Source organism: Struthio camelus, chromosome 4 (assembly GCF_040807025.1).
Source record: "Struthio camelus isolate bStrCam1 chromosome 4, bStrCam1.hap1, whole genome shotgun sequence".
In the NCBI taxonomy this organism is placed as follows: domain Eukaryota; kingdom Metazoa; phylum Chordata; class Aves; order Struthioniformes; family Struthionidae; genus Struthio; species Struthio camelus.
In genome coordinates this window covers 43,322,427-43,341,073 of record NC_090945.1, presented here as the reverse complement: position 1 = coordinate 43,341,073, position 18,647 = coordinate 43,322,427, and the positions used below count along the sequence as shown (strand labels likewise).

Below are 18,647 nucleotides of genomic sequence, written 5' to 3'. Positions count from 1 at the left end.
AGGCACAGAAAAATTCTTTTAGCAATAGTTTACAGAAAGCTTTCCAAATATTTAATAAACATATTGTGTTGATTTGGAATGTGAGATCTTAGGAACATACAAAGGCACAAAGGAGAGAACTAACTTTGCAGGCAGGAAAAGAACTTACCTCCAACAACACCTACACCAACGCTACTTCGTCTTGTGTTCATTGGAGCTACATGAAACCACTCATTAGTCTTTAAGTTGTAAACTTCAACAGATGATAAACCTATTAAAACAATAGGACATTATTTTCTCTACAAATGTAGGAGCAACATACTGCCTACTTTTCAGAAATTATTCATCATATCTGAAAACTCAAATTATTTCATTTTAAGAACTGTTAATTACTACTCAAAAGGCACAAGTGATGTCATTTAGCTAGCCAATTACAGTCATCATCTTCTTGTTTGAAAACGCGCAAATGAATACAAGCTTTTGTGGAATTCAAACATTCTTCCTTGGATTTCTTCTTTTCAATTAAGTCACCCAGTGTTCTCTATGCATATTGATCAGAAATAACTCTTAAGGAAAAGAATTATCTCTACACAAATAGTTTAATGCATCTGTGAAGAGAACGAGCTGTGTGTCCAAAGCCTTCCCACAATTCAAACAGCGCTGTTTATACTCTCAATTACACTACAGAAAAGTGCAGACATATATTCCATATGCAAACAGGCACCATATTATTTCTCTGCTCATGTCTTCCATGAGTTGAGGACTTGGAATACAGACAATGGTTGTTAAGCCTAAACTCTAACAACTGAGAGAACAGTCCACTGTTCAGTGCCAGGCAGAAGGTGGTGACCATTAAAGCATATTCCATGCCACAAGATGAAGGCTGTCCTCCTGCTTGGTTCCATCACAACTACCAGGAAAGAGAAATTCAAATTTGATACAATTACATCCAGAGCAGTCAAAACAAATCAGTTCAGCAGTGTGTAAAGGCAAAAAATACCTGTACTTCCATCAAATCCTCCCACAGCATAAAGAAGTCCATTTAATACAGCAGCTCCCAGTGTGCTTCTCCTGTCTTGCATATTAGCAACACTTGTCCACTGGTCCTTCACTGGATCGTAAGAATCTACTGTGCGGACTCTCAAAGAACCATTGAAGCCACCAACAGCGTAAACCATGCCTCCCATGTACACCATTCCTAAAGCAGAGCAAAGTCAAGATTTAACCCTTCTCAGGGTAAGTTTCCACTTACCACCAAAGAACAGAGGATGCTTCAGACAGACACCTAAATTCTGCAGCATTACAAACTGCAACAAAATATTAGACATCATTTACCTGCTCTACATCTTCTGGAAGGCAATTCAGCCACCTGATGCCAACGCTCTTCTTTAAAGTCATAGCATTCTACGCTGCGAATAGCTTTTGGTGCCTGTCCGCCAACTACCATCATCAACTAGAAAGGAGGTAGCAACATGCATTAATATTTTGCGCATATGAAAGCACCTGAAAGGTGAAAGTAGTACTAAAAATAAAGCAAGCTTCTGTACAAGAAATGCTTAAAGTATGGTTCTCCTAAACATGCAATATGGATCTTAGAAGCTATGCAAAACCTTCTTTTTAAATATACATTTTGTAAACATTGTGTCCGGTGGAAATATCTGAGGTAGAAAAGCAGAAGGTAATTAGATTTCAGATAGAGCTCCCATGAATTAGGCAGATTCTGTTGTATTTTCAGGGCGTACTCTGACCTCACATATGAGAACTCAACATCTATAACATTCAATGGAGCTGTGAACATCTATCACATAACAGCCTTATTTGGCTCCTTTGAGAGAAATGTGCTAAACCTGCTCAAGTCAAAGGAATGGTTCATCTGACTAGTTCCTATTTGATTACTCCAGAGTTGCCATAATGGTGCTATGAGAAAATTTTTGTACTTCACTGGAAAAAAAAAGATAATATCTAGTGTTTGCTTTTTTTGTTCCTTCTAAGAAGGAACAAAAGATCATATTTAGCTAAAAATTAAGTGAAATGCCTCAACTCAGAAGCATTGTTCCATAATATTTATCAGGCTTACTTCCTCTCTAAAACCAGGTACATAATTGCATTTTGCTCAAATGCTGAAGAACTCACCTTAGATAATTTCTTTAAGAGAAGAACCCTACCTACCCAAAGCATAGCATGGATCTGAAACTCAGTCACTCGCTACATCTTTATGATGAATAATTCTTGCAGAATTTTTTTTTTACTGGAACACACCAACTGATAGTCATATTCTCATCAAATCTGTTACATAAAATGGAGTTGGAAGAAATAAGCAGACTAGAAAAATGAGGGTCTTACTTTTGGGAGGCTAGCAGGGGTTCTCAATTTTGTTCGAGTGCTTTTCATCAGCGCTCGTTGCTCAGTTGGCAGCAAGTGATACTTCATAGCTTCAATGAGGTAATCTTTACAAGCACTGCTGTTCTTAACCAGTATTTCCTCTTCAACTCTCTGTTTATTAATAGAAGTTTGACAAGATCTGAGAGTGTTAAGGAAGTAAAACACAAATCACAACTTGAAGTGCAATAAGCCTGCATCACAGGAACAAATGCAGATCACTGAATTTTCAGATCGTAGTTCCAACACAGTTAGATGCAAAATTATGTGGTGGCAATGTGTAATATTTAAAAAGAAAAAAGAAAAAACAGGAGATGCAGATTCTCTAGAATCTACCCAAAAAAGTGTTAGGCAATGGTTAATCACTTTCCTCACAGCAATGCACATTTCTCAACTTTTCAAATACTGAAAGCACAGAGCACTTAAAATGCAAGGAAAAAAGAATTTAACAAATGAGTAAACCACTCCACCAAAAAAAAAAACCCACAACAAAAAAACCACAGAAGTGGAAGAAATTCTTATCATAAAATTTCTAGCATAAGCACCTACTAACACGCTACTACACCTACTAACTGATGTTAATAGTGAAATGATATTTTCAATCTTAAGTACTTAACCTGACACCAATACATTCAAAATGATCTTATAACATTTGAAAAAAACATAGCATATCTGAACCAGGTAAAAAAAAAAAAAAAATGCTTCCAGGCTTCCTTTGTCAGTAATTTCTACCACCTTAAGTAACAGATATATTTAAAATAAGATTCTGAAATTTTAAATTCACTTATGAAAGGAGGTACTGTATCAGAGATCATATTACAAATGAAAACTAACCTGACACCAGCAAATTAAATAATTCCAAATTACTGGTATAACATAGCCCTTAATCTGCTAAATAGACAAATTACTTCTATGTAGTATCCCCTTATGCTATCCCTCACTTGACTGAGTGTATGAGCACATAAGCATATGGCGGTGGTAAAGGGCAGATCTTTTGGATTTTATTTCTATTATCAGTAATACACTATCGTACACTGTCTTTAAAATTACCCATTTGGCATTAAAAGAAATAAAAGGAAAGAAGTGTTTGTGTGCACAAGTAGTAGTATTCCTTTTTGCTTACCTGAACTAAATATTCCCGGGAAAGCAAAGGCAGCCGAACATGCTCCATCAGGCGTGCCATTAGCTCCTGCCTTACATCTTTGTCATGGTTTACCCACGCTATCACTGCTTCAAATACCTTCCAGAAAACAAACAAACGCGAGTCCCTTGGCTTACAAATTCATGAATATGAGAATATCAGTGTGCCTCCAAAACCAACTTTTGCTTAGACTAAAATTCCTAACACAGAAAAAGAGCACAGCAGCTATAGCTCCCATTAATTCCATATTTACCCAATATAAAATTCAGAAGATGCATTAGCCAGCCTCTTTCTGTATCCTTCCTCTACTCGTGTTCCAAGGATAGCTGCGCTACATTGACAAAATGTGTTGATAAAATTAATACTGAAGATTTAATAAACCATGTAAACAAGTAACAGATCAAAGAGATTATAACCCTCATTTTTTCTTTCCTGTCCTGGAGAACGGACCTACCACATCATCACTCAAATGACTTAAAATCATTATGTCTTACTAAGGGAAGCGATTCTAAGCCTTGTTTCTCCTCTATTGCACACAGTTCTTTACTTGTATAGAGCACTGAAACTTTAATTATACTCCACAGAAACGGGATCATAACTATTAAAGTCAAAGTGAGAGATTCAGATCCTCAAGGTATTTTGGGAATAGCAACATGGCTTTGCTCACTGCAGTTTAAGCAGATAGTTCTTAGGCTCAAAGTTTCTAAAATATGAAAAAAAGATTTTAACACAAAACACTAGCTAACCATAAAACTGATGTTCAGACATGTATTTTGAATATGATTTAGCCTCTTTCTGGAGCAGAAGTGTTAGAACGACTATATACGCCTTCAATAGAAACTAACATATTTTTAACTGATCACAACTGGATACATAAGCTGAAAATTAATATATCTGCACATGAAAACCATTACAGGGTCAAGGACACGGCGCTGGGCTCACTGAAGTTCACAGTTTTACAAACAGCTTTAAAAGGATGAGATCTAACTACATGTGAGCCAAAGACTATTTAAACTTAGTTTGATTATACAAGCTACCTAGCCATCTCCTTTGCAATCCACATTTGTTTAGTCTCAACAGTGCACACATACATACTAATAGAGCTTTAATATCTTTGTAGGACTGCTCACGTTAAAGTTAGTAGATGGCATATACTCACTCTTTAAACTACTGTTTTAGAGTTACTTATTCCTCAGTAAACCAAACTCCTGTCTATGTGACTCAGCATGTTCCGTTTGTTCTACCCAAAGATGAGAAGGAATTCCAATTTAATTTAGCTTTCATTTTTTAAAGCAATGGATTAAGTGATTTACACAGTTTTAGAATTCCTAAGAGTTAAGATTAATTTTCAGCATCAAATTGACAAAACTTTGAGGAGAAATCTTTTAAATACGAGCATAATATTGGTTTAATTTTACCGAGTAAACAAAGGACGGATCCAAACAAGTATACAGGAGCAGTAAGAACGAGCCTTTATTCTTCCCCATACAAAAGGGTAAAAAGAATACTGTGATACACGTGATCTTACCTTCTCTTCTGAGACAATTGTAAGCTTGTCACTGGAAATCAAACTGCACACCTGCTCTACACCAAGATTGAGGTATTCTTCACTAAGTACAACATCAGAAAAGTGCTGTTCTGTTTGGAGGAAAAAAAAAGTACTCTGACATACAGTGCTGCATGTAACCCAAAATTAGCATTAAAACAATGCAAAAAAAATAGAAGATTTTGATTCAATATGCATGCTATTTGTTACATCTAGAAGCAATACTTTAATTTAAAACATTTTATTTAGGGTAAAGCTTTGTCTTGCATCTTTTATAATCAGAGGTTCCTTAAAATAACTCAAGCACTAAAACACATTACACTCAAAGTAACAGTTATAGCAATTAACATTTTTAGTATTACTTTAGCTCAGTACCTGTCCTTGATGATAACTTAAGTCACATTTTGCTAGCGTTGTATTCAAAAGAATACATGACTACATCAGAAAGATGCCAGAAAAAGAATATGCCCTATATGTTGACAAGCATGCTTTAAACTGCAGTTCAGCATAAACAATGGCTGATTCGTTAGCATTTAACAGCAATTTTACAATCTAATGCAGGTCAAAAAAAAAAAAAAAACCCGAAAATCTGTGCAACAGGTTTGGATCCTGCTACATCTCTCAGGGCTTCCCCAAAGTCATAAAAATATTACATATCACAATTTCCACAAGGTGTAGAAGTTGTGTAATTTTTGTACAGATTTTTTTAATGCCTCAATGTAAAATCAACTACCTGACACAATTTAGTGATTTGACTGCAGAACCATCAGATGTTTTCTTTGAACATACAGCATACATCAAGCTGTCCTTCACTTACTTTGTTGTCTTCTCCCTTCCTTAATAGGGCTTCTTAAAGCCACTGAATAGTAGCGCTTTAAGTAGAATTTTTTTTTCCTCTTTAGCTATGCTTAACAGAAATCATAAGGGGCAGTTGATCCTGGGAATTTAAGAATTTCCTCAAAATTAGAATAAGAGTTATCAAACATATACAAAGTAAGTAACTTTCTAAAGGCTTTTCTAGCACTACATGAAGCTACCATACATAGTTCTCCATGCTTGATATAAACTATTTAAAGAATGTTGAAGTCTTTCAGTACAAGAAGTCTAATTTTTCAGTAGATCAGCTTTGCAAAGCACAGGTTTTTTTTTTTGTACTGAAACAAACATTAGAGAGAAAGAAACAAAGATTAGAGAGCATAAGAAGATAAATCTAACACAGTATGATAATTCCTATCATCCATGTAGTTCAGCATCCTGTTCCTTTAAATAGGCAGCACAAAATCCTTCAGATAAAGGTCCAAGAATACATATGACAGGTAAACATTATAGTAAAACCTCTTTCTGTAAAGGACTCACTACAATCATGAAAGACTCCTAGTAGCTAGAAGAATGTTATTTTACCTGCCTTACTACATTTCACTACAACTGCTATAAAGCTCAGCCTCCTTGAACATGCTAAATTCTTGACCGCAATGCCTTCCTATAGTAATAATTCTATAGTCTCATTGAAAAACAAATCCCATATCTAAACTTAACATAGTTTACCATCTGTTTTCAATGGTTGTCCCCATATTTTAATTCTGAAATATGGTGATAAGGAAAGTCTTGGCCTGTCTACTCAGTATCATTATTTTATATTCCTTTCTCTCCTTCATCTCTGTTTAAAGTAGATCGTCCTCATCTTTTCAGTCTCTCACCCTATGAACCTCTCCTGTCATGCAATCATAATCACAAGGACTTCCAGTTCTGCAGCATTCTTCTAGGATGAACAGGTAATTTCTGCAATATTTCAGGGAGGGAAAGGAAGAGAAGTATTATTGCTTTATGTTACAGCACCATTACTATTTTACTCCTTACAAATCTTTGACTCTCTGCTTTCCAGATTGCAAAAATAGTTTCTTGGGTTGAAGTAGAACTTTCCGAGGTGTACATCTACTGAAATAAATACCTATTCTTTTTTTACTATTTGTAACAGAAACTGAGAAAGGTAACTCGTATGAATTCATTTTATGAGCTACTCCAAATGTCAAGCGACAGAGCCAAAAAATAGGGCGTTTGACTGCCAAGAAGCTTAGTTAGGAAGAAAACATAAAGGGGAAAGAGTTATATTTAAGCAAAATTCATCCAAATCTCAAATAAATCTGAGTTTCAGAAGCCTTGTTCATCTTCCCTTAAGAATGCCAGTCCAACAGCGTATCCAACATGATATGCTTCATGAACTAGAAATACCCACTTGATTTTACAGACTCATATAAAAAAGCCTTCTTTTCTAAAGAGATTATTTAGATTTATGACACACTGTAAAAAATAGGAAGAGATCCAGGCCTTAACAAAAAAAAGTTCAAAATTTTCAAATACAATAAAAGTCAGGTTCTCTTTTGTCTTCATGCTGGGAAAAGAATTGTAGAAGAAAAGCTGAAAAAAAGAATGAAAGTAGTAAACAAAAAATAAGAGACTATTTTACTGAACGCTAGCCTTTGTGCGTAAAGCATACAGTAAGGCACGTGCCCTTAATAACATGAGGCTAACAGCTGAAGAGCGAACAAAGGAAAAATTTAAAATCAAGTCAATAGCCCAAGTTCTAAAGCAATACTTGGAAACAAATCTTCATCCAAATGGATTATTGAAAACAGAGAAATGGGAAGGCAGATGGCTGTATAAATTTTAGCTCTGAAAAAGGGTAAGGTGAAATCACTTGTCTCCCGAGAACTAGATCTCCTGTTGTCAAGGAGACCATCTTAACCGATTGATACATGTCCTTTTGTCAGAAGCCAATTAAAATTACAGCTCAATGAATTATTCAAAATAATTAGAAATTGAAAAAGAACAAGGAAACTCAAAAACACCACTTAAATAATCTGCCAACAGTAATTTGTCTTAAGCTGTTCAAGCAGTGAAGACAGAAGGCATTATTATATATAATGTTTATGAAATTCAAGCTTTTCTGCTTCCTCTTCACAAGAAGAGTATCAGCATCTTTCTTTCAAATGATATGACTCAGTACTATCAAGTTTTACAAGGTTCAAAAATTCCATTTTAGATCCTCCTTTTTCAATGACCATGACAGAAAAATAGAGGTTTTTTTTTTTTTTTTTGGGGGGGGGGTACTATTTCTTTGCCTTCTTTGTTTTAAAGGTGTTAGGATTCATATTATCCCATATTATTGCCTAACTCCTCAAGGATTAGATCGTTCACTTCGTTTTTCAATAAAAGTTAAGATTCCCATATAATTTTATCACTGAGATATTAACATCCAACTCAATAATCCATCCATCTCAATAATCTGAGATATTAACATCCAACGTCATGAAAATCTCAGCAAAATTGAAAAAATGTCACTCTTGTACTCCATCTAATACTTTATGACAAGATAAAACATGTTATGCATCTGTCCCCTGTAAAATCTCAACCTAGCTTTGGTTTTATTTGGTTCATTTCTCAGTGAGGTTAATATACCTCTCCTCTCTTCACAAACATCTCCCAGTTCCAGATAAGCAGACAGCTGTAACTGTCTGGCTGGAAGTTTTTATGACAGAATTATTTTTTCCCAAATCAAAATTTTCCACATAGCGTGAGACTTAAATTCCTATTGGAATCCTGCCTTCTTGCCACCTTGCTGAGATAACTAAAGCCAGCTGGCTCCAGAGTCATGCAGCCTGAAAACCAACTGGCTTGGGAGCTACAAGGGCCTGGCTCCCAAATTCTCACTTCCTAAGCAAGTAGAATTTTGCTTCATTATCATCAAAACAACACCGCTTTTTTTAATTATTTTTTTAAAAAACACATCCCTACCATTTTAGGAAGCTTCTAAAATATCTGTTCCAATTGCATATGAAAAGCAGATTTTGACATTTTCCACAAAATGGCATTGCTATTCTCTTCATAACTGGTTAAGACAGTTTCTATTCGGATAGCTAGAGATCTGTCCTTGTCTGCCCTGTACCAGTAGGATGGGACTTCAGCTTCAAGGAGGAACCAAAAGGACAAAAAGGAAGTTCTTAGCAATATGAAAAGGACTAGTAACTAGATGTTTGGAGTACAATAAACTATGCCAAAGTGAATAGCAAATAAAGATAAGAGGAGCTGTCACGACTTCTTGGTACTTTTTACCTCGAGTTCAGAGATGTGTGTTCTACAGACAGAAGCACTAAACAGCTGACCTACTACTTCTGCTCAAAAGGTGCATAGTCCTGCTGACCCTAAGGACGTTGTCACTAATTTTATGCTTTTTAGTTACATAGGAAGGAATGCTACATCTGAAATCCACGTAACACATTTTCTGCTAGAAACATTTGTGGATTAATTCATAAGCACAATTACACTCACTTACATGCCTACAGTCAGGCCTTCTCTGGATTAACTGCCTTCAACTGCCACAAATGCAGAAGCAAAGGTCTGCTTAATTTCCCACAGATTCAGAGCATCATAGTGGCAAACCTGTAATTCATCTTCTATTTTATGATTTATGACAGTGACTGTTCTGAGCATTTTTCTCTGGGTACAGTGTATCGTTCAAGACAGCTTGAAATATCTATTCCAACATTAATAGACTTGAATCATTTTCTAACATTTTTTCAATGTGTGCCAGCAGTTGATGACAATATCCATTAACTTTCATTTCCAGAAAACTTTTTAATGTTTTGCACACTCAGAAATCTTCTCCCAAAGACCCTCCCAAGTCCACATTAACACATATGACAAAATTTGGTCACAGCTTATCAGTGCCAGAGGCTGCAGCTAAAAAAAAGAAAAAAAAAAAGCATGACCACCTCGCAAAGCTCCAGTGCCTATTAGTTTGTGAAACAAAAGATCACAATCAAATAACATGAGTCTCACAAGTACCTTCTGTTATGGGTCAACTGTTTCTACTCCATAAAACAGATTTTTATAAACCAAATGGAACACTTGCATCTTTCTGATATGATAATGCTATAAACCTACCAGAAATGTAGCTTCTTTCTGAATTGATACCCTTTTATTTTACAGAGATGCGGAGTACGGGACGCAGGAAGATCCGAGTGGTAGGTTGGCATAAGATAACTATTCAGGCAGATGAAACAAAAAATACCTAGCAAGAACAATTTTTTAAACTGTTTTTTGAAATTTTATTTCATTTCACATTGTTTGAGTAAAAAAAAAAAAATCACAATGTGATTTTTTTGGTTTTTATTTTTGAAAACAGCCTAACATAAGGCTCTGGTCAAACAGCGACCTAGCCTAATTATAGAGGAATAGATACAAGGTCTCTCAGTTTAAGAAGTTTCAGAAGGTAAACATTTCAGAATCAAATTTAAAAAAAAATCTGATTTAGTTGTCAATTTTATGCTCAAAAAACTGCTTTTTAGAACACTATGAAGTTCCTAGCAACCAAGATAACAGCAGTATAGCAACAGAAGTTGCTATTCAAAACAGAATTGTAAAAAGATTCTGCTAAGTACGTTCTTTAAATTCCATGCATACCAATGTACACAAGAATAGTCTGTAGAAGACAGATATATATTTCTAAATCTAGTCAGGGCTCAAGTTTTGGTCACAGAGCACTTGAATCCAACATGTTATGTCCCACAGTTAAGTATAATGTAGCAATACATGCTTCTTAATTGCATTAAGAATCCACAACAAAGTTCCTTTGACTGCTCCCCAGGATGATGCTACAGGCCAAGAAGGTGGGGCACACGTGTCTTTGCCAACATGGTAAGGAAAGTTTTAAACCAGGAAAGATGGGGGAAGGGGAGAGTTATAGAGACCAACCAGACAGCAAAACAGGGCTCAGGTGGGGATACTTCCAGCAAGTGCATGCAGCCAAGGAAGTGCCTACAAGACATGACTATGGGGAATCTTCTTGCACCCCTCCTGGGAAACTGGCATGCTCAAATACCTCTCTGAAGTACCTGTACACCAATGCACGCAGCATGGGAGTAAATAGGAAGAGCTGGAGATCTGTGTGCAGTCACAGGCTTTGATCTCATTGCAATTACAGAGACATGGGGGGATAGCTTGCATGACTAGAATGTTGTCATGAATGGCTACATGCTTTTTTAGGAAAGACACACCAGGAAGGTGAGGTGGGGAAGCTGCCCTTTATGTGAAAGAACACCTGGAATGTATGGAGCTCTGCCTAGGGGTGGATGATGAGCAGGTCGAGAGCTTATGGGTAAGGATTAAAGGGCAGACTAATAAGGGTGACACTGTTGTGGGTGTTTGCCACAGGCCACCTGATCAGGAACAGGAAGTAGATGAGGCCTTTTACAGACAGCTGGAAGTAGCCTCACAGTCACAGGCCCTGGTTCTCATGGGGGACTTCAACCACCATGACATCTGCTGGATGGACAACACAGCTAGGCACAAACAATCCAGAAGGTTGCTGGAAAGCATTGATGATAACTTTCCGACCCAGGTGATGGAGGAGCCAATGAGGAAACGTGTGCTGCTGGACCTTGTACTAACAAACAAGGAAGGACTGGCTGGAGATGTGAAGGTTGGGGGCAGCCTTGGCTGCAATGAGCATGAGATTGTGGAGTTTAGGATTCTGTGAGGAGGAGGTAGGGCAATAAGTAGGATCGCAACCCTGGACTTCAGGAGAGCTAACTTTGGACTCTTCAGGGGACCTACTTAGGGGAATCTCATGGGGTAGGGCCCTAGAAGGAAGAGGGGTCCAAGAAAGCTGGTTAATATTCAAGCATCACTTCCTCCAGGCTCAAGAACAGTGCATCCCTATGAGCAAGAAGTCGAGCAAAGCGGGCAGGAGACCTGCATGGATGAACAGGGAACTCCTGGCAAAACTCCAGCAGAAGAAGGAAGTGTACAGGAGGTGGAAGCAGGGACAGGCCACTTGGGAGGAATATAGGAAGGTTGTCAGAGTATGCAGGGATGTGACAAGAAATGCCAAGGCCCATTTGGAATTAAATCTGGCAAGGGACGTCAAGGACAACAAGAAGGGCTTCTTCAAAAACATCGGTAACAAAAGGAAAACTAGGGAAAACGTGGGCCCGCTGCTGAATGGGGCGGGTGCCCTGGTAACAAAGGATATAGAGAAGGCAGAGTTATTGAATGCTGCCTTTGCTTCAGTCTTTACTGCTAAGGCCAGCCCTCAGGAATTCCAGACCCTGGAGACCAGGGAGTAAGTCTGGAGAAAGGAAGACTTTCCCTTGATCGAGAAGGATTGGTTAGAGATCATTTGGCCAAACGGACACCCACAAGTCCATGGGCCCTGATAGGATGCATCCACAAGTGCTGAGGGAGCTGGTAGACATCATTGCTAGGTCACTCTCGATCATCTTTGAAAGATCACAGCAATCAGGAGAGGTGCCTGAGGACTGGAAGAAAGCCAATGCCACCTCAGTCTTCAAAAAGGGTAAGAAGGAGGAGCCAGGGAACTACAGGCCTTTCAACCTCACCTCCATCCCTGGAAAGGTGATAGAACAGCTCATCCTAGAGGCCATCTCTAAGCAGGTGGCAAACAAGAAGGTGATCAGGAGTAGTCAGCATGGATTCACCAAAGGGAAGTCATGCTTAACCAACCTGATAACCTTCTATGATGGGACAAATGGCTGGATAGATGAGGAGAGAGCAGTGGATGTTGTCTACCTGGACTTCAGCAAGACACTGTCTCCCATAACATCCTTGTAGGCAATCTCAGGAAGTGTGGACTGGATGAGTGGACAGTGAGGTGGATTGAGAACTGGCTGGATGGCAGGGCTCAGAGGGTTGTGGTCAGTGGCAAAGAGTCTAGTTGGAGGCCTGAATCTAGCAGTGTCCCCCAGAGGTCAGTACTGGGTCCAGTCTTGTTCAATGTATTCATCAATGACCTGGAGGAAGAGACAGAGTGCCTCCTCAGCAAGTTTGCTGATGATACGAAACTGTGGGGGAGTGGCTGACACACCAGAAGACTGCGCTGTCATTCAGAGGGACCTGGACAGGCTGGAGAGCTGGGCAGAGAGGAACCTCCTGAAGTTCAACCAAGGCAAGTGCAGGGTCCTGCACCTGGGGAGGAAGAACCCCATGCACCAGTACAGGCTGGGGCTGACCTGCTGGAAAGCAGATATGGGGAGAAGGACCTGGAAGTCCTGGTCGACTGCCAGTTGACCATGAGCCAGCAATGTGCCTTTGTGGCCAAGAAGGCCAATGGTTTCCTGGGCTGCATTAGGGAGAGCGTTGCCAGCAGGTCGAGGGAGGTGATCCTGCCCCTCTCCTCAGCCCTGGGGAGGCCGCATCTGGAGTGCTGGGTCCAGTGCGGGGCTCCCCAGTACAAGAGAGACATGGAGCTCCTGGAGTGAGTCCAGTGAAGGGCTACAAAGATGATTAAGGGACTGGAGCATCTCTCCTATGAGGAAAGGCTGAGGGAGCTGGGAGGTTGGACTAGGTGATATCCAGAGGTCCCTTCCAACCTCAGCCATTCTGTAATTCTGTGAAGCTTTATGCAGTAATGTGTACAAGTGGTCATCAGAAGACACTTCTGCCACAAAAAATCCAGTGTTCCCATATCCTGTACTGGCCTATACAGCTAGTGGAACTACATTATTATCCTTTGATTGCAACAAAGAAATATGTCAAGCACTGCAGGAATGCTCTTGTACTGTAGTGTTACAGACCACAACAGTCACAGTAGTAAAACTTCATAGGATAAGTGGAATATGTTAATAGGATTACTGGAAAACCACTTATTTTCACAAGATTAAGGGACAGAAGAACACTTCTATCTAAAAACATAAAACTGTAATAATGAAACATTACAAAAAAAGAATAGAAATACTTCATTAGCAAAGATGACAGTAAGAGTTTTTTTTCTGCTTCAGAGTATCAGCTGGCTTATTAGGCTGTCCGATTACCCTCTCTAGTTTATACCAGGACTAGCACGACCTAGAGAGCCACATTCCCTACCTCTCTTGTTAAAGATGGCTAAAGAAGCCATTGAGATCAGCTGTTTTCAGCAGCTTGCTCTCCCTCTTGTCCAAGATGACATGCCCCTCTAAATTCTCTTCTCGTGTAGCTCTTTTGACTGCAGATTAATTCATTTCCTTCCCCAAGACCTTCTGTTTAGCATTTCTACTGCTCATCTTACTTAGCACCTTCACAGAATCAAATTACTTTCCTTTATTATAAGGCTTTACCAGTCTATCTTGAGAAGGTTATATATAACGTTATGAAAAGTATAAAATGTACTATATTCTCAGGAACAATTTTTATTTTGTGAATTCTCTGAAACTATATAAGACACATCAGTGAGTAAAACAGAATGGGTGCTCACTAACTAACAGCATTCACACTGAATACTCTTGGAAAGCCTTCTGGATTTCTGCTTATGTTCTCTGATAAATCCACTTACATCAGAACTAGAATGGCTATTCTTTCACACAAAAAGAGCTCTCATGTTGTAAACCTGTCACTTGGTTTCCCCTGAAAGTATCAGCAGTAAGCATTCATTCAACCCTTCTCTGCTACGTTATGCATTCAAGTTAAGATCCTTGAGAATGGAATATTTCCTCATAAAAGAAAGATGAGACCCTCCCTTTAATTTATTCCCAACCTATGCAACTGTTACAAGACTAGGATAAGCCTGCATTCTGAATCACCACAGGAACACTTAGAATCTCAGAAAGAAAGTTTAATTGTAACAGAAGCTAATTCCAAGTAATTTGTATCAAGTGTCTGCTATTTTCAGAGCTCCCATGTGCAGAGATGCATATAAATGACTTAACAGAAATTTAACACCTGCTACAGCAGGACGAAGCCCATCACGGGATTATGAAGCTCCAATTTAACGCAAGTTGGTTTTTCACTCCTACCGGAAGGCCATTCCAGACTCTCACTATTAGAGTAAATTCTGATCTATATTTGCATCCATTTGTTTTTATGCTACTGCTTTCCAGTAGCACAAGTATCTTTTTGCCTCTTTTTCCTAAATATCAAATAGCAACTGTAACAAAATGAGGACCGGGAGAAGTTAAGCATAGAAGTACTTTCCATTTTCTCTAGAAAGATGACATTCTCACTGCTCCTTAAATCTAATAATCCTCTTCTATACTCATTGTAGTTTCTGTAATCTGCAGTCCCAACCTATCTACTCCCAGGAGTTCAGCTGTCTGTGATACAAGGCCTAACTCTGAAATGCCACACTTGCATCTCTTTGGCTCAGATCTTTAAGAAAATTGTTCAGTCGTGAGAAAGAGCCTTGACAAAGTGCACAGAGCCAATTTAGATAAAAATTAGCACGGGAAAAGCAGGTAAGATAGCCAAGATGTGGATAGTTATAAGTCTGAGAATGCCAGAAGAAAAATACTGATATGAAAAGGGTACAGTATGAAAGTAAGTATACAGTTCTACAGAAGAAAACCTAGCAGTTAGTAGACAGCAATCCAGCAACACAGAAGATCAGCCCATTTGGAGGCCAGCCCTTTCTCACCTGACTGAGGACTCCCTGGCCAGCAAAGATTCCCTGGGTGCTTTATCAGGAGTAGCAAGCATGCAGGTGCTCAACCTATTAGCTTGCAAGTCTCACCTAGGACTTACAAATTTAACCTTTTCAGTTATATATATCCTGCTTGCAGAGTCTCTCTGAGCACAGCAAAGGATGCCTGAACAAAACAACTCAGAAAGGGAGGGTTACAAGCGGTACACGGTTCCTATACTCTCAAATACATTTAATAGTATTCCACTCAAGATCTTGCCAAAGTCTCAGTTTTTATATTTACAGTAAGTAATCCACATAAATATTAACTCCAAGTACTAAATTTAGAGATGGTTTAAAAGTAACTGAAGGAGCTTAAAAGTCACTAAGTTGGAACAGAAGCTGGGAAAAAAAATTGAAATCAAGCAACCGTTACGTCAAAATAATGCCATGGAGATACAAAATATTAAGACTGCCCTGATACTCTTCAAATGTATCAGGATGTTTTGTTATTTCTTCTATTTTCTACTTTGCTCTCATGTACTACACTATATTTGCCTGACAAAATTCTATGGATTAATGAAGACAGTGCAATGCAATGAAGTAGCTCACACCCTTGGGCACAGCATATTTATCTTAGGAGCAAGAATAGGCTTTAAAGTAATGCCTACTCTACCACACAGATACGTCAAAGTTACAATAGGAGTTGAGCTCGCAGCTAATAGCAGGGGCCAGCATTACTCCAAAAACAGCAGGACAAAAGGGAGGCATATATGAGGGAAGTACTTTCCAGAGAAATTTGACAGAAAGAGAGTGTAACTTGATTAAGGAAGAAAGAGAAAGTTAGTTCCAAGCACAAAAAAAGTAGGAAGAGAGATATGAAATAAGAGATTCATGTAGGGACAGTGAACTGGAAAAGCCAAGGATGACAGGCTGGAATTTGATTTAGGGAAGGGAGGAAAGGAATACTGCAAAAGTAGTAAAATATCCTTAACAAACAGAGAGGAAGTTAAGACAGAGGTAGATGTCTAGCACAACAAAATGAAAATAAGGTGTAGAGCAGGTTTGGTAGGGAGGGAAGAAACAAAATATGGGAATAAGCAAGACAGCAGCTGAGAGAAAATGGCAGAGGGGAGTTAAAGTCAAGTCTACAAACTGGAATGACTAGGAGAACACAAAAGTCACCAGTGACAGATGAAGACAGAGGGAAAGGAAAGATATTTAGAGGAAAAATAATTCAGTTTTGCTGAACCTGAAGTGGAAAAGAGACACTGAAGAGACACTAAAAGATCTGTGATTGGGCAGATAGTACAAGTTTCATCTAAAAAGGCATAACTGAGAACTTCTGACAATACACAATTTCTAAATTAGCAGTACATTCTAAAACAAATTTGTTCTATTCTCTAAATATTCTCTCCTATAGCTCCAGTTAAAAATTTACTGCTTTCTTGGCTACTAAATTAAATCCTATAGAGAAGGTGTTTTTTTGCTCACTGTAACAAGCTTCCATTAAAAAGTTATTCCTCAGTGTAATGTCTTCCATCTCAGCTCAGACATTAAGACCTCAAGGCACTCTACACAAGCTATATTCTATGCTAGTGGTAACTTGCCTGCGTATGTGTTGGCCTTGTTCAAGAGATCTGTGCATGCATGCATGTCAGCAAAAGCACGAATCCCCAGGCAATTGACAGGATGAAGCTGAGATTCCAAAAATTCACAGCAAGTCCTTTTCACATCCTGCAGTTGCAAAAGACCAGCTGCTGGAAGCAGTACCTGTAAGAAGCAACAAGTGGTTAGTATCCCATTCAGTTCTGAGCTTATACAAGAGTATGGTCAATATTAATAAAGGAAATCCAATATACATACATACATATATATATACACATACATACATATATATATATGTATGTATAAACTGAAGGACTGAAACAGAGAGGAAGATTTCAGAACTTCAGGACATAAGAACTTAAAATCCAAGGACGACATGATTTACCTCTCAGGTAAAAGAATTTAAGATCTAAAATCACAAGCAACATCACTACCACCATGTTCACTGGGAAATCATACCATAGATTATAATTCTAGGACTTCATGTAAATTCTTCACAATATTTATCCTCAAGTTTCCTTCTTACTCGTCCCAAAACTCCAAAATTACATCTCATCACCACTCCTTCACCATTAGATATTTCTTTAAATCTTCTAGACCATGATAGAATATGTGAAACTTATTTGCATGCAACCATTTAGGATAACATCAAATTTCTTTTGGGACAAATTACAGGTATTTTTAATGCAACTAATTCCAGGAAGGACTCAATTCAGTTTCTGTAAAAGTCTGACTTTTGTGGAAGAATGACAATCCAGACATTTCAAAAGCCTGAGCACATAAAAGTCACTCGTTAAAAATTTGTGCCAGAAAGGTACTAATATAAGTGACATATTTGTCCTCCAACATTCACAAAGCAAGCAGTAAGGAAGAATTTCAAAAATATCATAACACATATTTTACTTACCCAGCAAAACTTAAACACAAGCCTTAAGTGAACTATAATTGTGCCTTTAAGCAAGATTCCTTACTGTTATCTACAATTTCTTCTTCATAATATTTTCTTTTTCTGTGCCTTTCAAGTTATTTTAATGAGACTGCTATTTTAGAACATTCAAGTGTGAAATTAATGTTAACATACATCTTCACTAGATAATACCTGGAAAGATTTTAATATCTAGAATAGTCTTATAAATTACATTTCTTACATATAGAGAAAACACATATACCATAGGGCAACATCAATAAGCAAGCAAAAAATACATGAAACAATGGCTGTGCTACTTCTGTTAGAATCAAAAAGAGGCAGACGAGAAGAAAGCTGGAAGAACAAAAAGAGAAGAACAAGAAGAGCCTACAATAGCAGGGTAGAAGAAACAAGGTAACTCTTCCTACATTCAAGCTGCAGAATATACTGCTAAGTTATTGCTATTCAGAGGAAGTTTTAAACTTAGTAACTGTCCTTAGAAACAAATACACGTCATCATCTCTACAAGCATCTATCTACTTTGCTTCTAGAGAACTGCTGTTGTTGTTTACACTTTGGACTTTTTTCGTTAAATAGAACTAATAATTATGACCCAAACTAAAAAAATGAAGAAAGAACTTTGTGCGATGCAACCCTGTAAAACTAATACCTTTGAACTTCATTTTTTGGTTTTACTTCT

At 38.1% G+C, this 18,647-nt stretch overlaps 1 protein-coding gene across 4 annotated transcripts in view; it reads right to left on the bottom strand.

Annotated features, from left to right (window-relative positions):
* Nucleotides 1-18,647, bottom strand: part of KLHL2 (kelch like family member 2) — a 63,308-nt gene that overhangs the window by 8,524 nt on the left and 36,137 nt on the right. For 3 of the 4 annotated variants that reach the window (XM_068942420.1, XM_068942418.1, XM_009677175.2), the window contains 7 exons: nucleotides 17,043-17,205; nucleotides 5,028-5,137; nucleotides 3,482-3,598; nucleotides 2,323-2,472; nucleotides 1,315-1,432; nucleotides 980-1,177; nucleotides 149-250 (listed from right to left, as the gene is read on the bottom strand). In XM_068942420.1, the coding sequence (XP_068798521.1) occupies nucleotides 149-250; nucleotides 980-1,177; nucleotides 1,315-1,432; nucleotides 2,323-2,472; nucleotides 3,482-3,598; nucleotides 5,028-5,137; nucleotides 17,043-17,205 (958 nt within the window). The remainder of the gene's footprint in view (nucleotides 1-148; nucleotides 251-979; nucleotides 1,178-1,314; nucleotides 1,433-2,322; nucleotides 2,473-3,481; nucleotides 3,599-5,027; nucleotides 5,138-17,042; nucleotides 17,206-18,647) is intronic. The other variant, XM_068942419.1, reaches the window with a different exon arrangement.